This window comes from Labeo rohita, chromosome 11 (assembly GCF_022985175.1).
Source record: "Labeo rohita strain BAU-BD-2019 chromosome 11, IGBB_LRoh.1.0, whole genome shotgun sequence".
Taxonomy (NCBI): domain Eukaryota; kingdom Metazoa; phylum Chordata; class Actinopteri; order Cypriniformes; family Cyprinidae; genus Labeo; species Labeo rohita.
The window spans coordinates 14683687-14703148 of record NC_066879.1 but is presented as its reverse complement, the minus strand read 5'-3'; the positions used below and the strand labels follow the sequence as shown (position 1 = coordinate 14703148).

At 30.7% G+C, this 19462-nt stretch overlaps 1 protein-coding gene across 1 annotated transcript; it reads right to left on the bottom strand.

Annotated features, from left to right (window-relative positions):
* Positions 1-353: 353 nt before the first annotated feature.
* atp6ap1la (ATPase H+ transporting accessory protein 1 like a) lies at positions 354-17064 on the bottom strand. The gene is made up of 7 exons (XM_051123515.1): positions 16910-17064; positions 9275-9315; positions 8879-8940; positions 7103-7338; positions 6727-6777; positions 5713-5956; positions 354-3196 (listed from the first exon to the last, which is right to left on the bottom strand). The coding sequence occupies exons 1-7, from the start codon at positions 17008-17010 to the stop codon at positions 2960-2962; spliced, it is 972 nt and encodes a 323-aa protein (XP_050979472.1). The 5' UTR covers positions 17011-17064; the 3' UTR covers positions 354-2959.
* Positions 17065-19462: the final 2398 nt, after the last annotated feature.

Sequence of the window (19462 nt, the reverse complement as noted above, 5' to 3'; positions counted from 1 at the left end):
TTTTGGAAAATGAGATTTGAATAAATAAGCTTTCCATTGATGTATGGCTTGTTAGGATAGTCTGGAATCCTAGGGTTAAAAATTGAGAAAATCACCTTTAAAGCTGTCCTAATGAAGTCCTAAGTTTTGATATATTTACATTAGGAAATTTACAAAATATCTTCATGGAACATGATCTTTACTTAATATCCTAATGATTTTTGGCATTAAAAAAATCAGTGATTTTTACCCATACAATGTATTTTTGGCTATTGCTACAAATATACCCGTGCTACTTAAGACTGGTTTCATGGTCCAGGGTCACAAATAGTCTACCTAATATAAAATGGATTGAATTTAAACAGTAAACAAAATAATTTTGCAACATAACTGTGCTGCTGGTTTTATTGAACTCAACTGAGAGGACAATAATAATCATCAAACATGAATACATCATAGCCCATTCCACATCTCTCCATTTTATCTGCATAAATGTCTGCTGAACAAAGTTAAGCTATTATTATGTTCCCAAATACATGTGTACATGAAAAAAAAAAAAACATATTTTCCCTTATTTAGCACATTATGATAATTATTACCAATATACAGTACATGGTACAAAGCAAACCATCTGATTATTCTGGTTCAGAAATGTCTCTAGCCACTGCATGCTGCATATTTACTACACAACAAATGTCATGTTGCTTCCATTGTTGTTTTGTTTCAGTCATCAGTTAAAAATCCAAGTAATAAGAAGCCGCTCTTCACCACAGCCAAAAAACATACACAAAAGACTAATAAAAAATTAAATAAGATATTACAAAAACCAGAGTTAACATACAGTCTACACAAAAATACCATAACACAATTATTTTAAAAATACATATTCTCAAAATAACATCAGTAATTAATTAAAATTTTCCTTATTTATTTTTTGCAACTCCTCAAGGGAAATTTGTTAAAAATTAAACATCTATTTGCTGGTTAGACACCGTTTTGAAACCATCACGCAGCATGTTTTGTTAATTCGAGTTTTAGGTTTTGCTAATCAGCACCAATTTCCTAATCGATGGGGAAATGCGTTCCTTTTTTTCATCTGTGTCATTGATTGGCAAATTAAAACTATATTACATTATCATAATGGTTTATTCACAGTTTAAAACTTCAAAGTCAACATGAAATCAAAATGCTTTCTTAATACACGTTGCTGGATTTATTGTGATTCATTGTGCACGTTGTTCACCATACTATGGAAGCTCGTTTTCCACCACAGGATAAAAAATTTAAAAGTTTGTTGTGACGTTATATCTGACAGTTTAGACATTTTTACTGCAAGAACTGCAATATAAACTCAGAATTGCAGGTAAACTTAGAATTTTAAGATGTACACATAATTGCAAGATATAAACTTAGAATTGTGATATAAACATAATTGTGATATAAACTCAGAATTCCGAACTATAAACATAATTGAGATATAAACTCAGAATTGTGAGATATAAATATAATTGCAATATAAACTCAGAATTCCGAGACATAAACTCATAATTCCAAGATATTAACTCATAATTCCGAGATATAAACTCATAATTCCAAGATATAAACTCAGAATTCCGAGATATAAACATAATTGTGATATAAACTCAGAATTCCGAGATATAAACTCGAAAATTGTGAGATATAAACTTAGAATTCCAAGATATAAACTTAGAATTCCAAGATATAAACTCAGAATTCTGAGATATAAACATAGTTGCAATATAAACTCAGAATTTCAAGATATAAACTCAGAACTCCGAGATATAAACATAACTGCGATATAATCTCAGAATTGTGAGATATAATATTAGAATTGTGAGGTATAAACTCAGAATTCTGAGATATAAAGTCAGAATTCCAAGATATAAACTCAGAATTCCGAGACATAAACTCAGAATTGCAAAATATAAACTCATAATTCCGAGATATAAACTCATAATTCCAAGATATTAACTCAGAATTCCGAGATATAAACATAATTGCGATATAAACTCAGAATTCCAAGATATAAACTCAGAATTCTAAGATATAAACATATTTGTGATATAATCTCAGAATTGTGAGATATAATATTAGAATTGTGAGGTATAAACTCAGAATTCTGAGATATAAACTCAGAATTCCAAGGTATAAACTCAGAATTCCGAGATATAAACATAATTGCGATATAAACTCAGAATTCCAAGATACAAACTCAAAATTCTGAGATATAATCATATAGTTGCGATATAATTTCAGAATTGCAAGATATTAACTCAGAATTTAGAGATATAAACTTAGCATTGTGAGATATAAACTCATATTTGAGAGAAAATTTTTTTTCACAATTCAGACTTTTTCCCAGGAATTGCGAGAAATAAACTCAGAATTGTGAGATAAAATGTCCCAATTACCTATTTTATTTTTCATTCCATGGCAGAAACGGGCTTCAAGAATACCATCCAATTAGTTTAAATCATAAAAAAAAAAAAAATCAAGGCATTTTATTCGCAATATGTAAAATTACAGCCATAAATTGCTTGCGAAACACCATTTCATGTTGACTTCAAAGAAGCATCAGTGCTGAAGTTCTTATCTGGTCCTTAGCAGTCAAACAGAAGCTAAGACAGACGATGCAGATGCGAGATATATTGAATATTGTGCTATTTCGAATCGCATTCAAACATCTGAAGATCTCCTTCCGCTTATGAAACCTGACGCTGAATGTTTAATTCCTAGATTTTTGGTGAGAACTGGCTGATATCTCCAAATCCTCCGTTGTGCCGAGCCTGTAAAGCTCCCTAAGGAACCTGATTCGGACTTCCACTGTCCCACCACAATGATGTCACTGCCGTGGTGCAGTCAGTCCCAAACAGCTCTGATTCTCCATTCAGATGGGAGTTTTCTTCCCGTCCGGCCACCAGAGCTCACAGTCACAGAAGTGTCCGTCTCTCTAGGGACCCTAGAGGTTGTTCTTCTCTGTGCTCTCCGCTTCTGTGCTGCGCGGGAAGTAGACGGTGGTCTTGTGCTCTTCGTAGCGGTCGATGTGCTTTAGGTGAACCACCATGTGCAGCGCGTACGCCAGCACCAGCAGCAGGATCAGAGACGTGATCAGACCCATCAGGATGGCAGGAGTGAAGAAGGTCGCGCAGTCGCTGGCCGCCGCAAACTTACTGGACTGAACGTTAAACGCCTGGATCTGTAAGGATAAGCACAGGAAAAAGCATGTGGTAAGATGTTGAATCTTTAAAAACTCTTTTCCATCTAACTATCACGGGTGTGGGTTTGAATTTGGCTTTGGTGGGGACACAACAACAGACAATAGATATGTAATTGTTTGGTCAAAAATATTGCTAGGGACAATTTAGTATTGGTATATTGGTAGGGACATGTCATAGTGGCTCTACTAAATACAACACCTTTGAAAATGATTCACAACCCGCTCCGAAGTCCTGATTTGAATCAAATGATTCATGCTTCGAAATTCCGATTTAATTCAAATGATTTGCGAACCTGCACCGAAGTTCCGATCTGAATCAGAAGATTCGCAAACCCACTCTGAAGTTCTAAAGTGAAGCAAATGATTCACGCTTCGAAGTTCCGATTTAATTCGAATGATTTGCGAACCTGCTCCGAAGTTCTGATCTGAATCAGAAGATTCGCAAACCCACTCTGAAGTCCTGATTTGGATCAAATGATTCACGCTTCGAAGTTCCGATTTAATTCAAATGATTTGCGAACCTGCACCGAAGTTCTGATCTGAATCAGAAGATTTGCAAACCCACTCTGAAGTTCTGAAGTGAATCAAATTATTCACACTTCTAAGTTCCGATTTAATTTGAATGATTTGCGAACCTGCTCCGAAGTTCTGATCTGAATCAGAAGATTCGCAAACCCACTCTGAAGTTCTGATCAAAATCAAATGATTCGTGATTAGACGTTCCATCTGAATAATGATTCGCAAACCATCATTTCAGATCAGGACTTCGGAGCACGGATCGTGAATCATTCAGTTCACAAAATTACTCCTGATCCCACTCCGAAGTTCCGATCTGAATCAAAAGATTCACAAACCCACTCCGAAGTTCTGATCTGAATCAAAAGAATCACAAACTCACTCCGAAGTTTCGATCTAAACCGAATGATTTGCACGTTCCGAAGTCCCATTCTGAGTCAAAAGATTTGCAAACCCACTCTGAAGTTCTGACCTAAATCAAATGATTCATGATCACGATTTACGATCTGATCTGAATCAAAAGATTGGCAAACCTGTCAAGTTTGGAATATTTTGTACTGTTTAATTAAAAAAAAGAAAGAAATTAAAAAAAGATTCGCAATCTGCTTTCCGAAGTCACGATCTGAATCAAATGATTTGCGAACATGCATCGAAGTCCTGCTTTGAATCAAATGATTCACACTTCGAAGTTCCGATTTGATTCAATTTATTTGCGAACCTGCACCAAAGTTCCGATCTGAATCAAATGATTCATGATTAGACGTTCCATCTGAATAATGATTCGCAAACCATCATTTCAGATCAGGACTTTGGAGCACGGATCGTGAATCATTCAGTTCACGAAATTACTCCTGATCCCACTCCGAAGTTCCGATCTGAATCAAAAGAATCACAAACTCGCTCCGAAGTTTCGATCTAAACCGAATGATTTGGGCGTTCCGAAGTCCCATTCTGAGTCAAACCCACTCTGAAGTTCTGACCTAAATCAAATGATTCACGATCACGATTCACGATCTGATCTAAATCAAAAGATTGGCAAAACTGTCAAATTCGGAATATTTTGTACTGTTTAATGAAAAAAAAGAAAGAAAAAAAAAAAGATTCGCAATCCGCTCTCCGAAGTCCCAATCTGAATCAAATGATTCGCGAGCATGCATCGAAGTCCTGCTTTGAATCAAATGATTTGCGCTCCCAAGTTACGATCTAAATCAAAACATTTGCAAATCTGCTCTGAGCTTTCAAACTAAACCAAATTATTCGCAAACCTGCATCGAAGACCCAATCTGAATGTAATGATTCAGGCTCCACAAGTCCCGATCTGAATCAGAAGATTCGCAAACCCACTCTGAAGTTCTGAAGTGAATCAAATGATTCACGCTTTGCGAACCTGCTCCGAAGTTCCGATCTGAATCAAAAGAATCACAAACTCGCTCTGAAGTTTCGATCTAAACCGAATGATTTGGGCGTTCCGAAGTCCCATTCTGAGTCAAACCCACTCTGAAGTTCTGACCTAAATCAAATGATTCACGATCACGATTCACGATCTGATCTGAATCAAAAGATTCAATAGGAAATCAGTTGACATAGACATATTTGAGAAATTATTGTTGTATTTGATTGTATTAGTCTATATAGAGTGATCAAAGAGCAAATGGGAGAAGCAGATGAACACAAAACCTGTTTTTTTTTTTACTTGACAAAGTATTTGTCTGCTTCTGTATCATGTAGAAATGGTCAGTGATGTTCCAGGCAAAGCAAAATTAAAATTAAAAAGCATTTAATTTCACCCAAACTCCTCATGTTCTTCCACACACTCTGGACCGCGAGCTTTCTAAAAAGACGTTGCTCTCACGCCAAACCACAAGCTTGTGTAACCACATTACACCCACCAGAGGCTAAAAATACAGCATAAGATGCTACAACTCCAGTATGAAGCGTTTTTATCAGCGGAGGATGGAGGGAAAGTGTTGCCTGCCAACCTGGAAGTCGGTGAAGGTTATGTGCCAGTTTGCGGCGTGGTCGGTGTTGGCGCTGGGCACCAGCAGCGTGTCGTACTTCTGCAGGCTGCTGACGTGCTGGCAGTGATATGAGTTGGTGGAGGGCGCGTACACATCTGTAGCGTTGAACGTGGCCTCGTACGTCCAGTTGTAGTGGATGTAAACGTTATCGAGGGTGAACCAGTTCTGTCCCGCCGACTCGTAGAACGTGTTTGACATTTGTAGCCTGTGGAAATAAAGATGTCTTTGTTTCTCTGCAAAGCATTTCAAAAATCATTTCTGTTCTTTGCTTGTTTTTCTAGCATAAAAAAAATAAATAAAAATATTTTAAACTTTAAATTCAGATTTTGAAGGCACTGTACATTAACTAATATCAACATATGTGAAGACACCAGTAAAATTGCAAATATACAGTTTGAGATAAATGGTAATCATTAACATTACATGAAACTATATAAAAAATTGCATTTGTTGCAAAAGTTTCTATATAAAAAATAAATTTAATAAAAAAAAAAAAAATAATAATAATAATAATAATAAAGTAAAAATTAAAATGAATAATAATAATAATAATAATAATAATAATAATAATAATAAAAAAATAATAATTTTAATTCCAAAGCTGTCTGTAACTGACTGCAATATTTCTATAAATGAAAACCTCTTTATAATGTTTTATGGTTAATGGTTACCATTTATCTCAAATTAAAATATTTGAATATTAAAATATTAAAATAAAAAAAATCATTATTTATTGAACATCAGTATATTTATAAAATCATACACAATTATATAAGTGAATATTTATTATTTATAGGCATGTGTGTGTGTATATATATGTGTATGTAAATTGATTTTAATATTTTATATATGTATTATTTTATTTAAAAAAAAAATAATAGAAATTATATGAATTAAAATATGAATTATGAATTAAATAACAATATAAAATGTATTTATATGAAACATAAAAAATCAAAATAAATAAGAAATAACCTTATGGAGAGGCCTCTTAAATCTTCCACGTCGCCAAAACGTAGATTGAGTCTGGTGAATAACAAAACATATCAAAAAATGATTAAATATCTCTGTAAACTCTTAATAAAACATCTTAAACCAGTCTGAGGTGGTTTTCAGGTCTTAGCTGTGTCAGGCTGGTTTGGTTTGATCATTTATTTATGTAAAAAACATCAGAGCATGTCTAGGTACTACTGTATTTCACTCCAAAAAACAAAAATGCATTGTGACATTAAGCACAGAATAATTACTATAATATTTTTTACATTTTATTTTAGCGTGAAATGCAATCTGGACCTATTTTTTGCTGGTGAAAAAAAACCTAAATTACGTTTGCAGCATCAGCTAAACTTACATGGCTTTGTCTTTGCTGCAGAAGGAGCCTTTGGTGTCCACCGGCGCATCTGGGCTGAAGGTTCTCTCCGTAAGATCCACTAAACTGTGATTCCTGTACCTGATGGCCAGTTTGCGGGCCCTGAAGAGGATGCAGGTCTTGCCGTTGTACGAAACGCTCAGAGGAGAGTACGGCAACAATCCTGGAGACTGAAGCAACTTCCTGCGTGGAGGAGAGTGAAGCTGCCATCGGTACGGCTGAAACAAGAGCAGCATACATTATCATTCACAAGTTTAAGGTTGGTATTATAGTCTAATTATGGGTAAAATTTAATAATATGTACAATAACAGCACAAATTATTGTGACAACACACATTCAGGTTTGGAGTTTGTAAGATTTTTAAATGTTTTTGAAAAAACAGCTCAGCAAGGCTGCATTTTTCTGATTAAAAATACAGGAAAAAACTGTAAAATTGTGAAATATTATTACAATTTAAAATAACTGTTTACTATTTGAATATCTGCTAAATTGTAATTTATTTCTGCGATCAAATCTGAATTTTCAGTATCATTACTCCAGTCTTCAGTGCCACATGATCCTTCAGAAATCATTTTAATATGTTGATTTGCTGCTCAAGAAACATTTCTGATTATTATCAGTGTAATATTTTTGTGGAAACTTTTATGCATTTTATTTTTTCAGGATTCTTTGATGAAGAGAAAGAGCAAAAGAACAGAATTTATTTGAAATAGAAATCTTTTGTAACATTGTAAATGTCTCTACCATCACTTTTGATCAGTTTAATGTGTCATTAATAAATAAAAGTATTAATTAATTAACTTTAAGCAGTAATATGCACAGATTATTATATTAAAAATATCACACTACCATCACACATCACATACCAAAATTTTGGGGTAGGTAAAAAACGAAATCTAATTTTTTAAAGTTTTGAAATAAGTCTTTTCTGCTTACAAATGCTCTATTTATTTGCTTAAAAATACAAAAAAATCTGTAAAATTGTGAAATATTATTACAATTTAAAATAACTATTTACTATTTTAAATTTATGATAAAATGTAATTTATTCCTGCGATCAAATGTGAATTTTCAGCATCATTACTCCAGTCTTCAGTGTCACATGATCCTTCAGAAATCATTCTAATATGCTGATTTGCTGCTCAAGATCATTATTTATGATTATTATGTTCAAAACAGTTGTGCTGCTTCACATTTTTGTGGAAACTGTGATAGATTTTAGCTTTTTTAGGATTGTTTGCTGAATAGAAAGTTCAAAAGAACAGCATTTATATGAAATTAAAATCTTTTTTAACATTATAATTGTCTTTACTGTCACTTTTGATTAATTTAATCCATCCTTGATTATATAAGTATACATTTCTTACAACTGATGTTTTGGCTAACGTACAGTATATTATAATTAAATTTAAGTACAAACTATTTTCAGCAATAAAAGTCTGACATTTATAATGTCAGTGCATTTATAAAATATACTTTTGCATCTGTATGTGACAACTAGCCCCGTTCTCCCTATGCTGTTAAAATAAAGAGTTTACAGAAATCACATTTGGGAATTAAAGATTTTTGGGGCAGCGTATCGTATCCTAAATCAAAGTGAAATTCCTGATTAAAAATGAAGCATGTCTGTAATCTGTTTTTCCAAAGACAGTGCAGTCTGTCAAGGATTAAATTCATCTGCTTCGGACGTTTGGAGGGAAATCTGCACCCCGGCGGCGGCACAAGGTCACATTGGCTCGGCTGGCAGACGGACTCACCTGCAGCGCTCGTCTGAGACGAACTTCAGCCGCAAACACCGCGCCGTCAGCGTCCACCCCATCTGCACAACAACACCGACATCAGGTGAACAGACACTCCCTTAAATACTACACCTTTTAGAAATATATCATACTTTTTCTAACAAATATGCAAAAATATGCACACTTTTAACCTAGTTTATTTAACTTTTTTAATGCATTAGTTTTGTATGGCTCATATAGTAAATAATTCAATCCAGATGCTGATATTTATATGGACAAAAGGTGATGAAATTCTGATGCTACTTACATAAAATGATGTAAATATCAGTTGTCAGTCTATATCTTCAATAATATATGTTTTAGTAATATGAGATTTAAATAATGCAATGCAAACCACTTATTAAAATAACTTACTTTGTTGAATTCTGACGTCTTGGGATGGTGCATCATCTGAGCTGTAAGGATGAGAATTTCATGAGCGTGTTATTAATCAGATGAATAACTTCATAAACAACTGAAGTCAGTTTTATAGTTGGATACAATCATTCGTTCTGAGCTGCAGATCGGATCTTCACGCGTTATGAATATGAATGAGAAACGGGAGGCTTTGATGCTGTGAGTCACTGCTGGAACGTCACCATCCGTGAAGTGAGACGTACTCGCTTTCAAGTCACTTCGCTTTGTTCCCGCGGGATATATTTCTGTTTCTCGGGAGATCTCGGTTACGTTTACTTTAAACATCAGACGTTTCTCCTGAAATGCCTCAGGAGAAATAAATATACACACAAATGAGTCAATTAACACGCAACAACAGATATGAAATCAGTTTGGATCATTTGATGAGAATATCATATTGAAATATCCTGGCAATGTCTAGAATTAAAGGAATAGTTCAGCCAAAAATGAACATTTGCTGAAAACTACGCCATTTGAGATGTAGATGTGTTTGTTTCTTTATCAGTTTTGGAGAAATGTAGCGTTACATCACTTGCTCACCAATGGATGTGAATGGGTGCCGTCAGAATGAGAGTCTAAACAGCTGGAAACAGTTATTATTAAAATATTACACTACCATTCAAAAGTTTAGGGTAGGTAAAAAAAAAAAAAAAAAAAAATTCTTCTGCTCACAAATGCTTTATTTATTTGCCTAAAAATACAGAAAAATCTGTAAAATTGTGAAATATTATTACAATTTCAAATAACTATTTTCCCTATGTAAATATATGCTAAAATGTAATTTATTCCTGTGATCAAATCTGAATTTTCAGCTTCATAACTCCTGTCTTCACTTGCCTACCAATGGATGTGAATGGGTGCCATCCAAGTCCAAACAGCTGGAAACGTATTTTTTCAGGATTCTTTGACGAACAGAAAGAGCAAAAGGACAGAATTTATTTGAAATATAAATCTTTTGTAACATTATAAATGTCTTTACTGTCACTTTTATTCAGTTTAATGTGTCATTGATGAATTAAACTATTAATTAATTAAACTTACACACCCTAAAATGTTAAACAGTAATATGAAATATTATTATTATTATTATTATTATTAAAATATCACACTACCATTCAAAATGTTAATATAGGTAAAAAAAAAAAACGGAAACTGCTTTTTTTTAAGTTTCCTCTGCTCACAAATGCTTTATTTATTTGCTTAAAAATACAGAAAAATCTTTAAAATTATGAAATATTATTACAATTTCATATAACTGTTTTCTCTGTGAATATATGCTAAAATGTCATTTATTCCTGTGATCAAAGCTGAATTTTCAGCATTATTATTTCAGTCTTCACTTGCTCACCAATGGATGTTAATGGGTGCCGTCAGAATGAAAGTCCAAACAGTTGATAAAAACATCACAAGTAATCCACACCACATCAATTAACATCTGCATGTTTGTAAGAAACAAATTAAGATGTTGTTTACTTCAAACCATTGTTTACAGCTAAAATATGACTCCTTAATCCATAATGACGCTTCCTCCAATGAAAAAGTCAGTTTTCTGTTGTCTTTTCACATTAAAATCCATTTGTTTTAAACTCTTTTGGACTGTTTTGTCTTGTAAACAGTGCTAGATCTGTGCAGATTTCTCTCCTGATTCAGATTAGATGACTTTTACACTGAAGGAAGTGTTATTATGGATTATGAAGACAAATTTTAGCTAAAAGCAATCTTAAAGATGGATTTTTTTCTTACAAACATGCAGCTTTTGGCCTCACAAGATGTTAACTGATGGACTGTAGTGGTGTGGATTACTTGTGGATTATTGTGATGTTTTTATCAGCTGTTTGGACTCTCATTCTGACGGCACCCATTCACATCCATTGGTGAGCAAGTGATGGAATGCTGCATTTCTCCAAATCTGATGAAGAAACAAACTCATCTACATCTCGGATGACATGAGGGTGAGTATATTTTCAGCAAATTTAAATTTTTGTGTGAACTGTTTCTTTAAGAACTATTTCTTGACAAACACAGGCAAGATTCCTGATTTTTTTTTTTTTTTTTTTTTTTTTTTTCAAGAGAAACATCTGAGAAGCAGGAGACCTGCTACTGCTGTCTAGGAGAAACGTTTGAGACATGTTCTTGTAATTTCTTCAACAGTAAGAGGGATTACAGAGAGATGAACAGTTTAAGCGTCTAATCACGGAGTAATGCTGCTGAAATGGGCTTAACCTGGTTCTCAGACCTCATTACGGGTCAGTCTGACCGCCGCTGGCGCATAATGTCGGTCAGGGATCAAAGAAAGACGTGGACGTCTTCGGTTAGCAAGGATCAAAAATGAAGCTGAAGAGATTCTAACTTACATAAAAATATATAACACATAAGTAAATGTTTTCTTTAAGGTGAGCTGCAGCTCTGTTTGGATCGATTAACTGTGCACATAAATAATCTATGGTGTGTGAGAAGAATTTATAGTGTTTCCAGAGTCAAGCATCAGTCACTAGTACTAGTGCTCATAGTGATGTGATCAAAATTCAGCACGTAACTCGTCCTGCAGCCTTTGTGCTGGTTTAACACCCTAGAAACCGCATAGCAACCACTAATATTTTAGACTTCAGAAAATTTAATTTTTCACACTTAAGAAAATGTAGAAATGTAAATCTTTTTAAATTCATACCAGTGTTGTTATTGTGAACTAACACTAAAACTATTCAAATTATTTTCATTAATTGAAATAAAGGTAAAAAAAAAAATGTAAATATTAAATGAAAAACTTATACTTCAAAATACTGAAATGTTGTAACTGAAAATACTATTATAGATTTATAGTATTTTTAAAATATATTTTCTGTTTCAATGTTTTGTGAAATTAATTTATTAATTTATTAGTTTATTAATTTTATTTCAGTTTTAGTTATTTTAATACATTAAGCTAAACTAAATTAAAATAAAAAAAAATGTTGCTTTGACAACTAAATTAAAATTAAATTAAAAAAATGAGTGATCAGCTGAAATAAAGTTTTTATATTTTTAAATTTATTCCAGTTAAATGTTTACTTTATTTCGAATAATCGATGAAATACTATTATAGGTTTATTAATATTTTAAATATTTAAGTATATTTATCTGTTTCATTTTAATTTTAATTTTGTTGTGTTTTGTCATTTTTAGTAGTTACTGTTTTTTTAAACACCTCTATAGTTTTTATTAATATTATTTCAGTTTTAGTTATTTTTTTAAAATGAAAAATGTTGCTTTGACAACTAAATTAAATTTAAAAACAAGCAATTATCTAAAATAAAGTTTTTATTTTTAAAAAATGTATTTTAGTTAATGTTTACTTTATTTCAAGTAATTGATGAAAAACTATTTTAGATTTATTAATATTTAAAATATTTTTAAATATATTTTTCCATGTCTACTTTATTAATTTTGCTGTTTTTATTTTTTGCATTCACTCTTTTTTTAATAAAATATAGTTTTTATTCATTTTATTTCAGTTTTAGTTATTTTAGTACATTAAGCTAAACTAAATGTAATTAAAAATGTTGCATTGATCACTTAATTAAATAAAAAATGCAATTAGCTGAAATAAACTTTTTATTTGTATTTATTTTAGTTAATGTTTACTTTATTTCAAGTAATAAAAATGTATTTTTGTTTGTCTGTATATATATCATATAATGTTTAAAAAAATATATGTAAAAAAAACTGCTAAATTATTTGCATTTAATTGCATTTCGATTAAATTTTTTGCTGTAGTTAACTAAATCTAAATCTAAATCTAAAACTAAAACCATTAAAAAATGTTGTTACATAAAATAAAATAAACATTAACTTAAAAGTTAAGATATATAAAACCTTTTTATTTCAATTGACAAAATTAAAAAAAAGTTTAACCTGCTGTACTAAAATAACTACAACTATATATATATATATATTTTTTTAATTTATAAAAATGTATATATATATATATATATATTAATATAAAACAGAAACGTGTAATAAAATATCTAAAACTTTAAATTTAAAATAAAATTTTAAAATATAAAAATAAAAACTGATTCAGAAAATTAATAAAACTCTCGCAGTATTTCAATTATACTAAAATAACACTATATTTTGCAAACAAACATGTCAGCGTTGCCATCAGATGCTGTCGCTACACTTGTATTTAAGTAATGTTTCTTTAATACAACCTAAACTGCTGCTTTTCAACACTAAAAGCATGTATTTGTTGTTGCTGTGCGTCGTCACGCCAATCTAAAATCATTTATCACCTCAGGACTCCCACCGCGCGGCAGATCGAGTGACCCTGCGAGTGCGGATCTGCCCTTGTCCATGCAGGAGGTGTTGTTTGTTTACCTGCCCTGTAAACAACAGCAGACCTGTGACGCTTCTTCTGATTTTCTCATAAACGGCATCAGTAATTCTCTCTCTCGGATGACTGCGTCAAATGAACAGAAGCCCACGAGGGAGATGTGGGAGGGATTGCGTTCTGTTATTGTTGCATAACTATATTTAGTCTGCATCAAGCGATCTTGACCTGCATGGCACCATCCAAAACAACAACCTGAGCGAATAAAGTACAGCCAGATCGCTTGAAAGAAACACAAATCCTTTCTTCTGTCTGCTTCGGCAGTGGCTTATCCGTTCAACGCCGTACCTGAACATGTGGGCCAGCGAAGGGCCACCGTCGGCACATTTATATAATCAATGAAATCTGCTGACCGCTTCCAAACGCATGCAGCATATTTCAGATTAGAGTGTCTTTAAAGTTCTGTCTGCATCTAGATGCTTCACCAAATCAAATCTGTTAATACACAGCTAAAGCCCGGACTGGCCTACATGTAGTAAAACTCCATCTGTGCAAGTGGAGAAACGCTACACGCTTACAGCTCCTACGAAGCAATATGCTGCCAATTAGAGCTGTGTTTTTAATATAAACTGCAGTATGAAGTCGACTGCAGAGAAACTCAGCATATGTGGCCATAAAAATGCCTACTGCTTAGAAAACAATAAGAACAGTTGCATTCACTGTAAAGAAAAAAAAAATACTATTTTTGTTTTTCTACTTCAAAATTGGCTGTTTGAGTGAAAATTGTTTCTATTTATTTCTGTGTGTATGTTTTAGGGCAACTCATTTGTATTTTTTTGCTGATTTATTTATGTGGTTATTTTCTTGTTTTTAATCAGTATTTTTACAAGTGTGTCAAAAACTTAAATAGATACCCAGGTTTTCAATAAAACAAAATAAAATTTAAAAAATGGCAAAAAATGCATTTTTGTTGGTTTATTTTTTGTTTATGTACCTATTCCGTCAGACTTTTTACAACACGTAAGTGTGTCAAATTAAATGATACTCAGGTTTTTGGACAAATAAAATAAAATGGCAACTACATTTTTGCTAGTTTATTTTTTATTTTTTCATCATTTTTACAATACATAAGTTTGTCAAATTAAATATATATTGAGGTTTTCTGGAAAATGAAACTACATTAAATAATTTAAAAAATAATAAAATAAAAATAAAATGGCAAAAATAAAAATTTTTGCTGGCTTATTTTTTGTGTTTATTTACTTTTTAAATCATTTTTACAATGCATAAGTTTGTCAAATTAAATATATATTGAGGTTTTCTGGAAATATAAAATAAATAACAAAATAATATGGTAAAATTTGTATTTACGCTGGTTTATTTTCTGTTTTTTTTTTTTATAATTTTTAAATCTATATTGAGGTTTTCTGGAAAATAAAATACAATTGAATAATAAAATAAAATACAAATAAAACTGTAAAAATTGCATTTTTGCTGGTTCATTTTCTGCGTTTATTTACTTATTTTTACAGTACATAAGTTTGTCAAATTAAATATATGCTGAGGTTTTCTGGAAAAATAAAAATAAAATTAAATAATACGATAATAATACGAAAAATTAAGTAAAATAAAATTACAAAAATCACTTTTTTTTGTTGCTGGTATATTGTCTGTGTTTATTTATTTTGTCATAATTTTTACAATACATAAGTTTGTCAAATATATATTGAGGTTTTCTGGAAAAATAAAACAAAAAAATGAAAAAAAATGGCAAAAAAAAATGCATTTATTGTGGTTTATTTTCTGTATTTATTTACTCATTTTTTCATTTTTACAATACATAAGGTTGTCAAATTAAAAATATATTAAGGTTTTCTGGAAAAATACAATTAAATGGCAAAAATTGCATTTTTGCTGGTTTCTTTTTTTGTTTATTTACTTATTTTTTCCTAATTTTTACAATACCTAAGTTTGTCAAATTAAATATATGTTGAGATTTTCTGGAAAAATAAAATAAAATTTAAATAATACAATAAAATACAATAAAATAAAATAAAAATAAAGCAAAATAAAATTACAAAAATCAAATTTTCTGTGTTTATTTACTTATTTTTTCATCATTTTTACAATACATAAGTTTGTCAAATTAAATATATATTAAGGTTTTCTAGTAAAATAAAACAAAACATGAAATAAAATGGCAAAAAATGCATTTACTGTTTTTTATTTTTCTGTATTTATTTACTTATTTTTTCATCATTTTTACAATACATAAGTTTGTCAAATTAAATATATATTGAGGTTTTCCGGAAAAATAAAATGGCAAAAGTGGCATTTTTGGTGGTTTATTTTCTGTATTTATTATTTTTTCATCATTTTTACAATACATGAGTTTGTCGATTTAAATATATATTGCAGTTTTCTGGAAAATTAAAATAAAATAAAATAAAATATTCATACCTATAGGCACCATCTGGTGGATAAAAATAAAATACCAATCTGCCATCTTGTTGAAACACCTGAATTTAATATTGCATGCTCAAAAAAGTTTTTAAAAATGATTAATTGTAAATTTAAATAATATAAACATTATTAGTTTCTGTTTGTGCACATACTTTTGCATAATGTCTATTGTAAATTCTGTTCTGTGGATGAATAAAATGCTAATAAAATCTACCTGGCTTCCTATGAACAACTCAAAATCAACAAACTCATTCACACAAAAAGTTATTCATTCATTAGTGCGTCAAAAGATGAATTATTAATAATAAACAGGCCTCAGACTCGTTTATATAATAAATAAATGATTCACAATGCAATCCTGCAGCTTGATTCTACAAATGATGTTTTATGTGACGCTCAGCCCAGCAGTAAATGGCACATCAGAATTAAATTCATAAAAATTCATATTTCCATTCATCTCAGCATGAAGCTGGAACAGATGCTCCACATTCCTGACATTCCTTCAGTGATGCTGATCATCATCTGTTCTCATCCAACACACATCTCTGCCTCCAATTTTAGTAGCAAATATGGATTTGCCCTGTAAACTGATGCCGATGGATTTTCTCTTGTGTTTCACTGCAAGAGCCTTCAGTTGAGTCTCAATGCAGACGTGAAGGGTGGACAAAGGAGGCGAGCACTAGTTTGTCTCTGCCACACCAGTTCATCCTCCTTCAGCAAACGCATAGATGCACAATATATACAGGCTTTGTTTCCCCGTTTGAATGAATGGGACGCCTAAAACACCACATCTCTGGTTTATTTCAACATAATCCACTCACCTTCCTTCCACGAAGGCAGAGAGCTGCTCATAAGACGAGGATATCTGCAGGAAAACAAAAGAAAATAACGCAAGAGACATTGGGCGCCACGTTGATGCCATGTATACATCCAGATGAGTCTGCCAGAGATGATGCTGAACGCTGCTGCTTCATAATCTGCCCGGATAACGGGCGCGGCCTCGGGGATGATTGACAGCTGCGGCGGCCAATCAGCGGACAGTGGGCGGGGCGATCCGGCGACGCGGCCACGCCCGTTCGCAGAACGTGTGCTGCTGACACAGTAATACACAACCCAGCACAGCCATAAACGACTGATCCATGAAGCTAAACTAATTAGGCGCATAATTAACGAACATAACACAGTAGTATTGATTGTGAACTGTGGCAGAAGGTCGACACTGTTCCTGCATTGTTTTGCATGTTCTGTGTGACCTACATTGTACAGCATCGCTACTGTAGTGCATATTAATCGGCACAATAGAAATACGTGATAAAATTGAGCATTCAGTATTAAAAATTCAGTATTAAACCCAAAGGAAAAAATTATGTATGTATTTATTTACAATTCATAGACAGATACATATTGCCAATTATAATATTTTTAGTATAAATCCAAACGGAATTTATTTATTGATTTATTTACAATTCATAGATATAGATATATTACCAATTATAATAATTTTTAGTATAAATCAAAAGTCAATGTATTTATTTACAATTCATATATATATATATATATATATTTAGAATTTATTTATTCTAAATATATATATATATATATATATATATATTATATATATTTATATATTTATATTTTATGTATAATATATTTATTTATTTATTTACAATTTATATATATATATATATGTATATATATATATATATATATATATATATATATATATAACCAATTATAATCTTTTTCAGTTTTAAATCCAAAGGGAATTTATTTATTTATTAATTTATTTACAATTCATAGATACATACATATTACCAATAATAATATTTTTCAGTATTAAATCAAAAGGGAATTTATTTATTTATATATTTACAATTCATAGATAGATACATATTACCAATTATATTTTCAGTATATCCAAAGAGAATTTATTTATTTATTTACAATTTATAGATAGATAAATATTACCAATTATAATATTTTCAATATTAAATCCAAAGAGAATTAATTTATTTATTTGTTTACAATTTATAGATAGATAAATATTACACATTATAATATTTTCAGTATTAAATCCAAAGGTAATTTATTTATTTATTTATTTACAATTCGTAGATAGATACATATTACCAATTATAATATTTTTCAGTATTAAATCCAAAAAGAATTTATTTATTTACAATTTATAGATAGATAAATATTACCAATTATATTTTTCAGTATTAAATCCAAAGAGAATTTATTTATTTATTTATTTACAATTTATAGATAGATACATATTACTAATTATGATATTTTTTAATGTAAATCAAAAGGGAATTTATTTATTTATTTATTTATTTATTTATTCACAACTCATAGATAAATACATATTACCAATTATAATATTTTCAGTATTAAATCCAAAAAGAATTTATTTATTGATTTATTTACAATTTATAGATACATAAATATTACCAATTCTAATATTTTTCAGTATTAAACCAAAAGGGAATTTTTATTTATTTATTTTATTATTTATTTCCTATGCATAGACAGGCAGTTCTTACAAATAATAATGCAATTCAGTATTAAACCAAAAGGGGTATTTATTTATTTATTTATTTATTTTACACTAAGGAATTTCTCATTCCAGTTATACACAAAGTCCGTTTCCATTTAAAATGTATAAAGAAAAAAATTCTGGCACTACAAAACAGTACAAACAAAGCAAAAACATAAAAAACATGGTAATACCATCGTTTTTAGACACGTACATTAAGGTTGTTAAGGTTACTGCATTTTTAAAAAAATACTATGAATGCCATATTGCTGAATAAATATTGTAATCATAAATAATTACTTTTTGTTTCAAGCAGAGATTTTATTTGTAATATATTTCAGTATTAAAATGTAAAGGGTGGGTATTTATTTATTTATTTATTTATTTACCATTCATAGATAGGTGTTACAGTCATTTCTTCAACATTTCAATTATATACAAAGTCAATTCCTACTTAAATGTAAAAAGAAAAAAATCTAGCACTACAAAACAGTATAAACAAAACAAATCACAACAAAAAAGGATAATACCATCATTTTTGACACTTACATTAAGGTTATTATGGTCACTGCATTTTTTTAAATACTATGGCGTACCATATTGTTGCATGAATATTGTAATCATAAATAAATACGCATTTTTTCAATAACAATCAAGTAGAGATTTTTTAATACAATATTTTGACTTGGATGACGGCAAAACAAATCAGATTAAATATATTAAAGTGGTAGTTCTGCCATCCAAATAGAGATATGAGAACGAACAAGGCTGAAAAAAAATCAAATCCTTTCTTAATCTCTAATATGCAATCAAACGAGCATTACTGATTTAC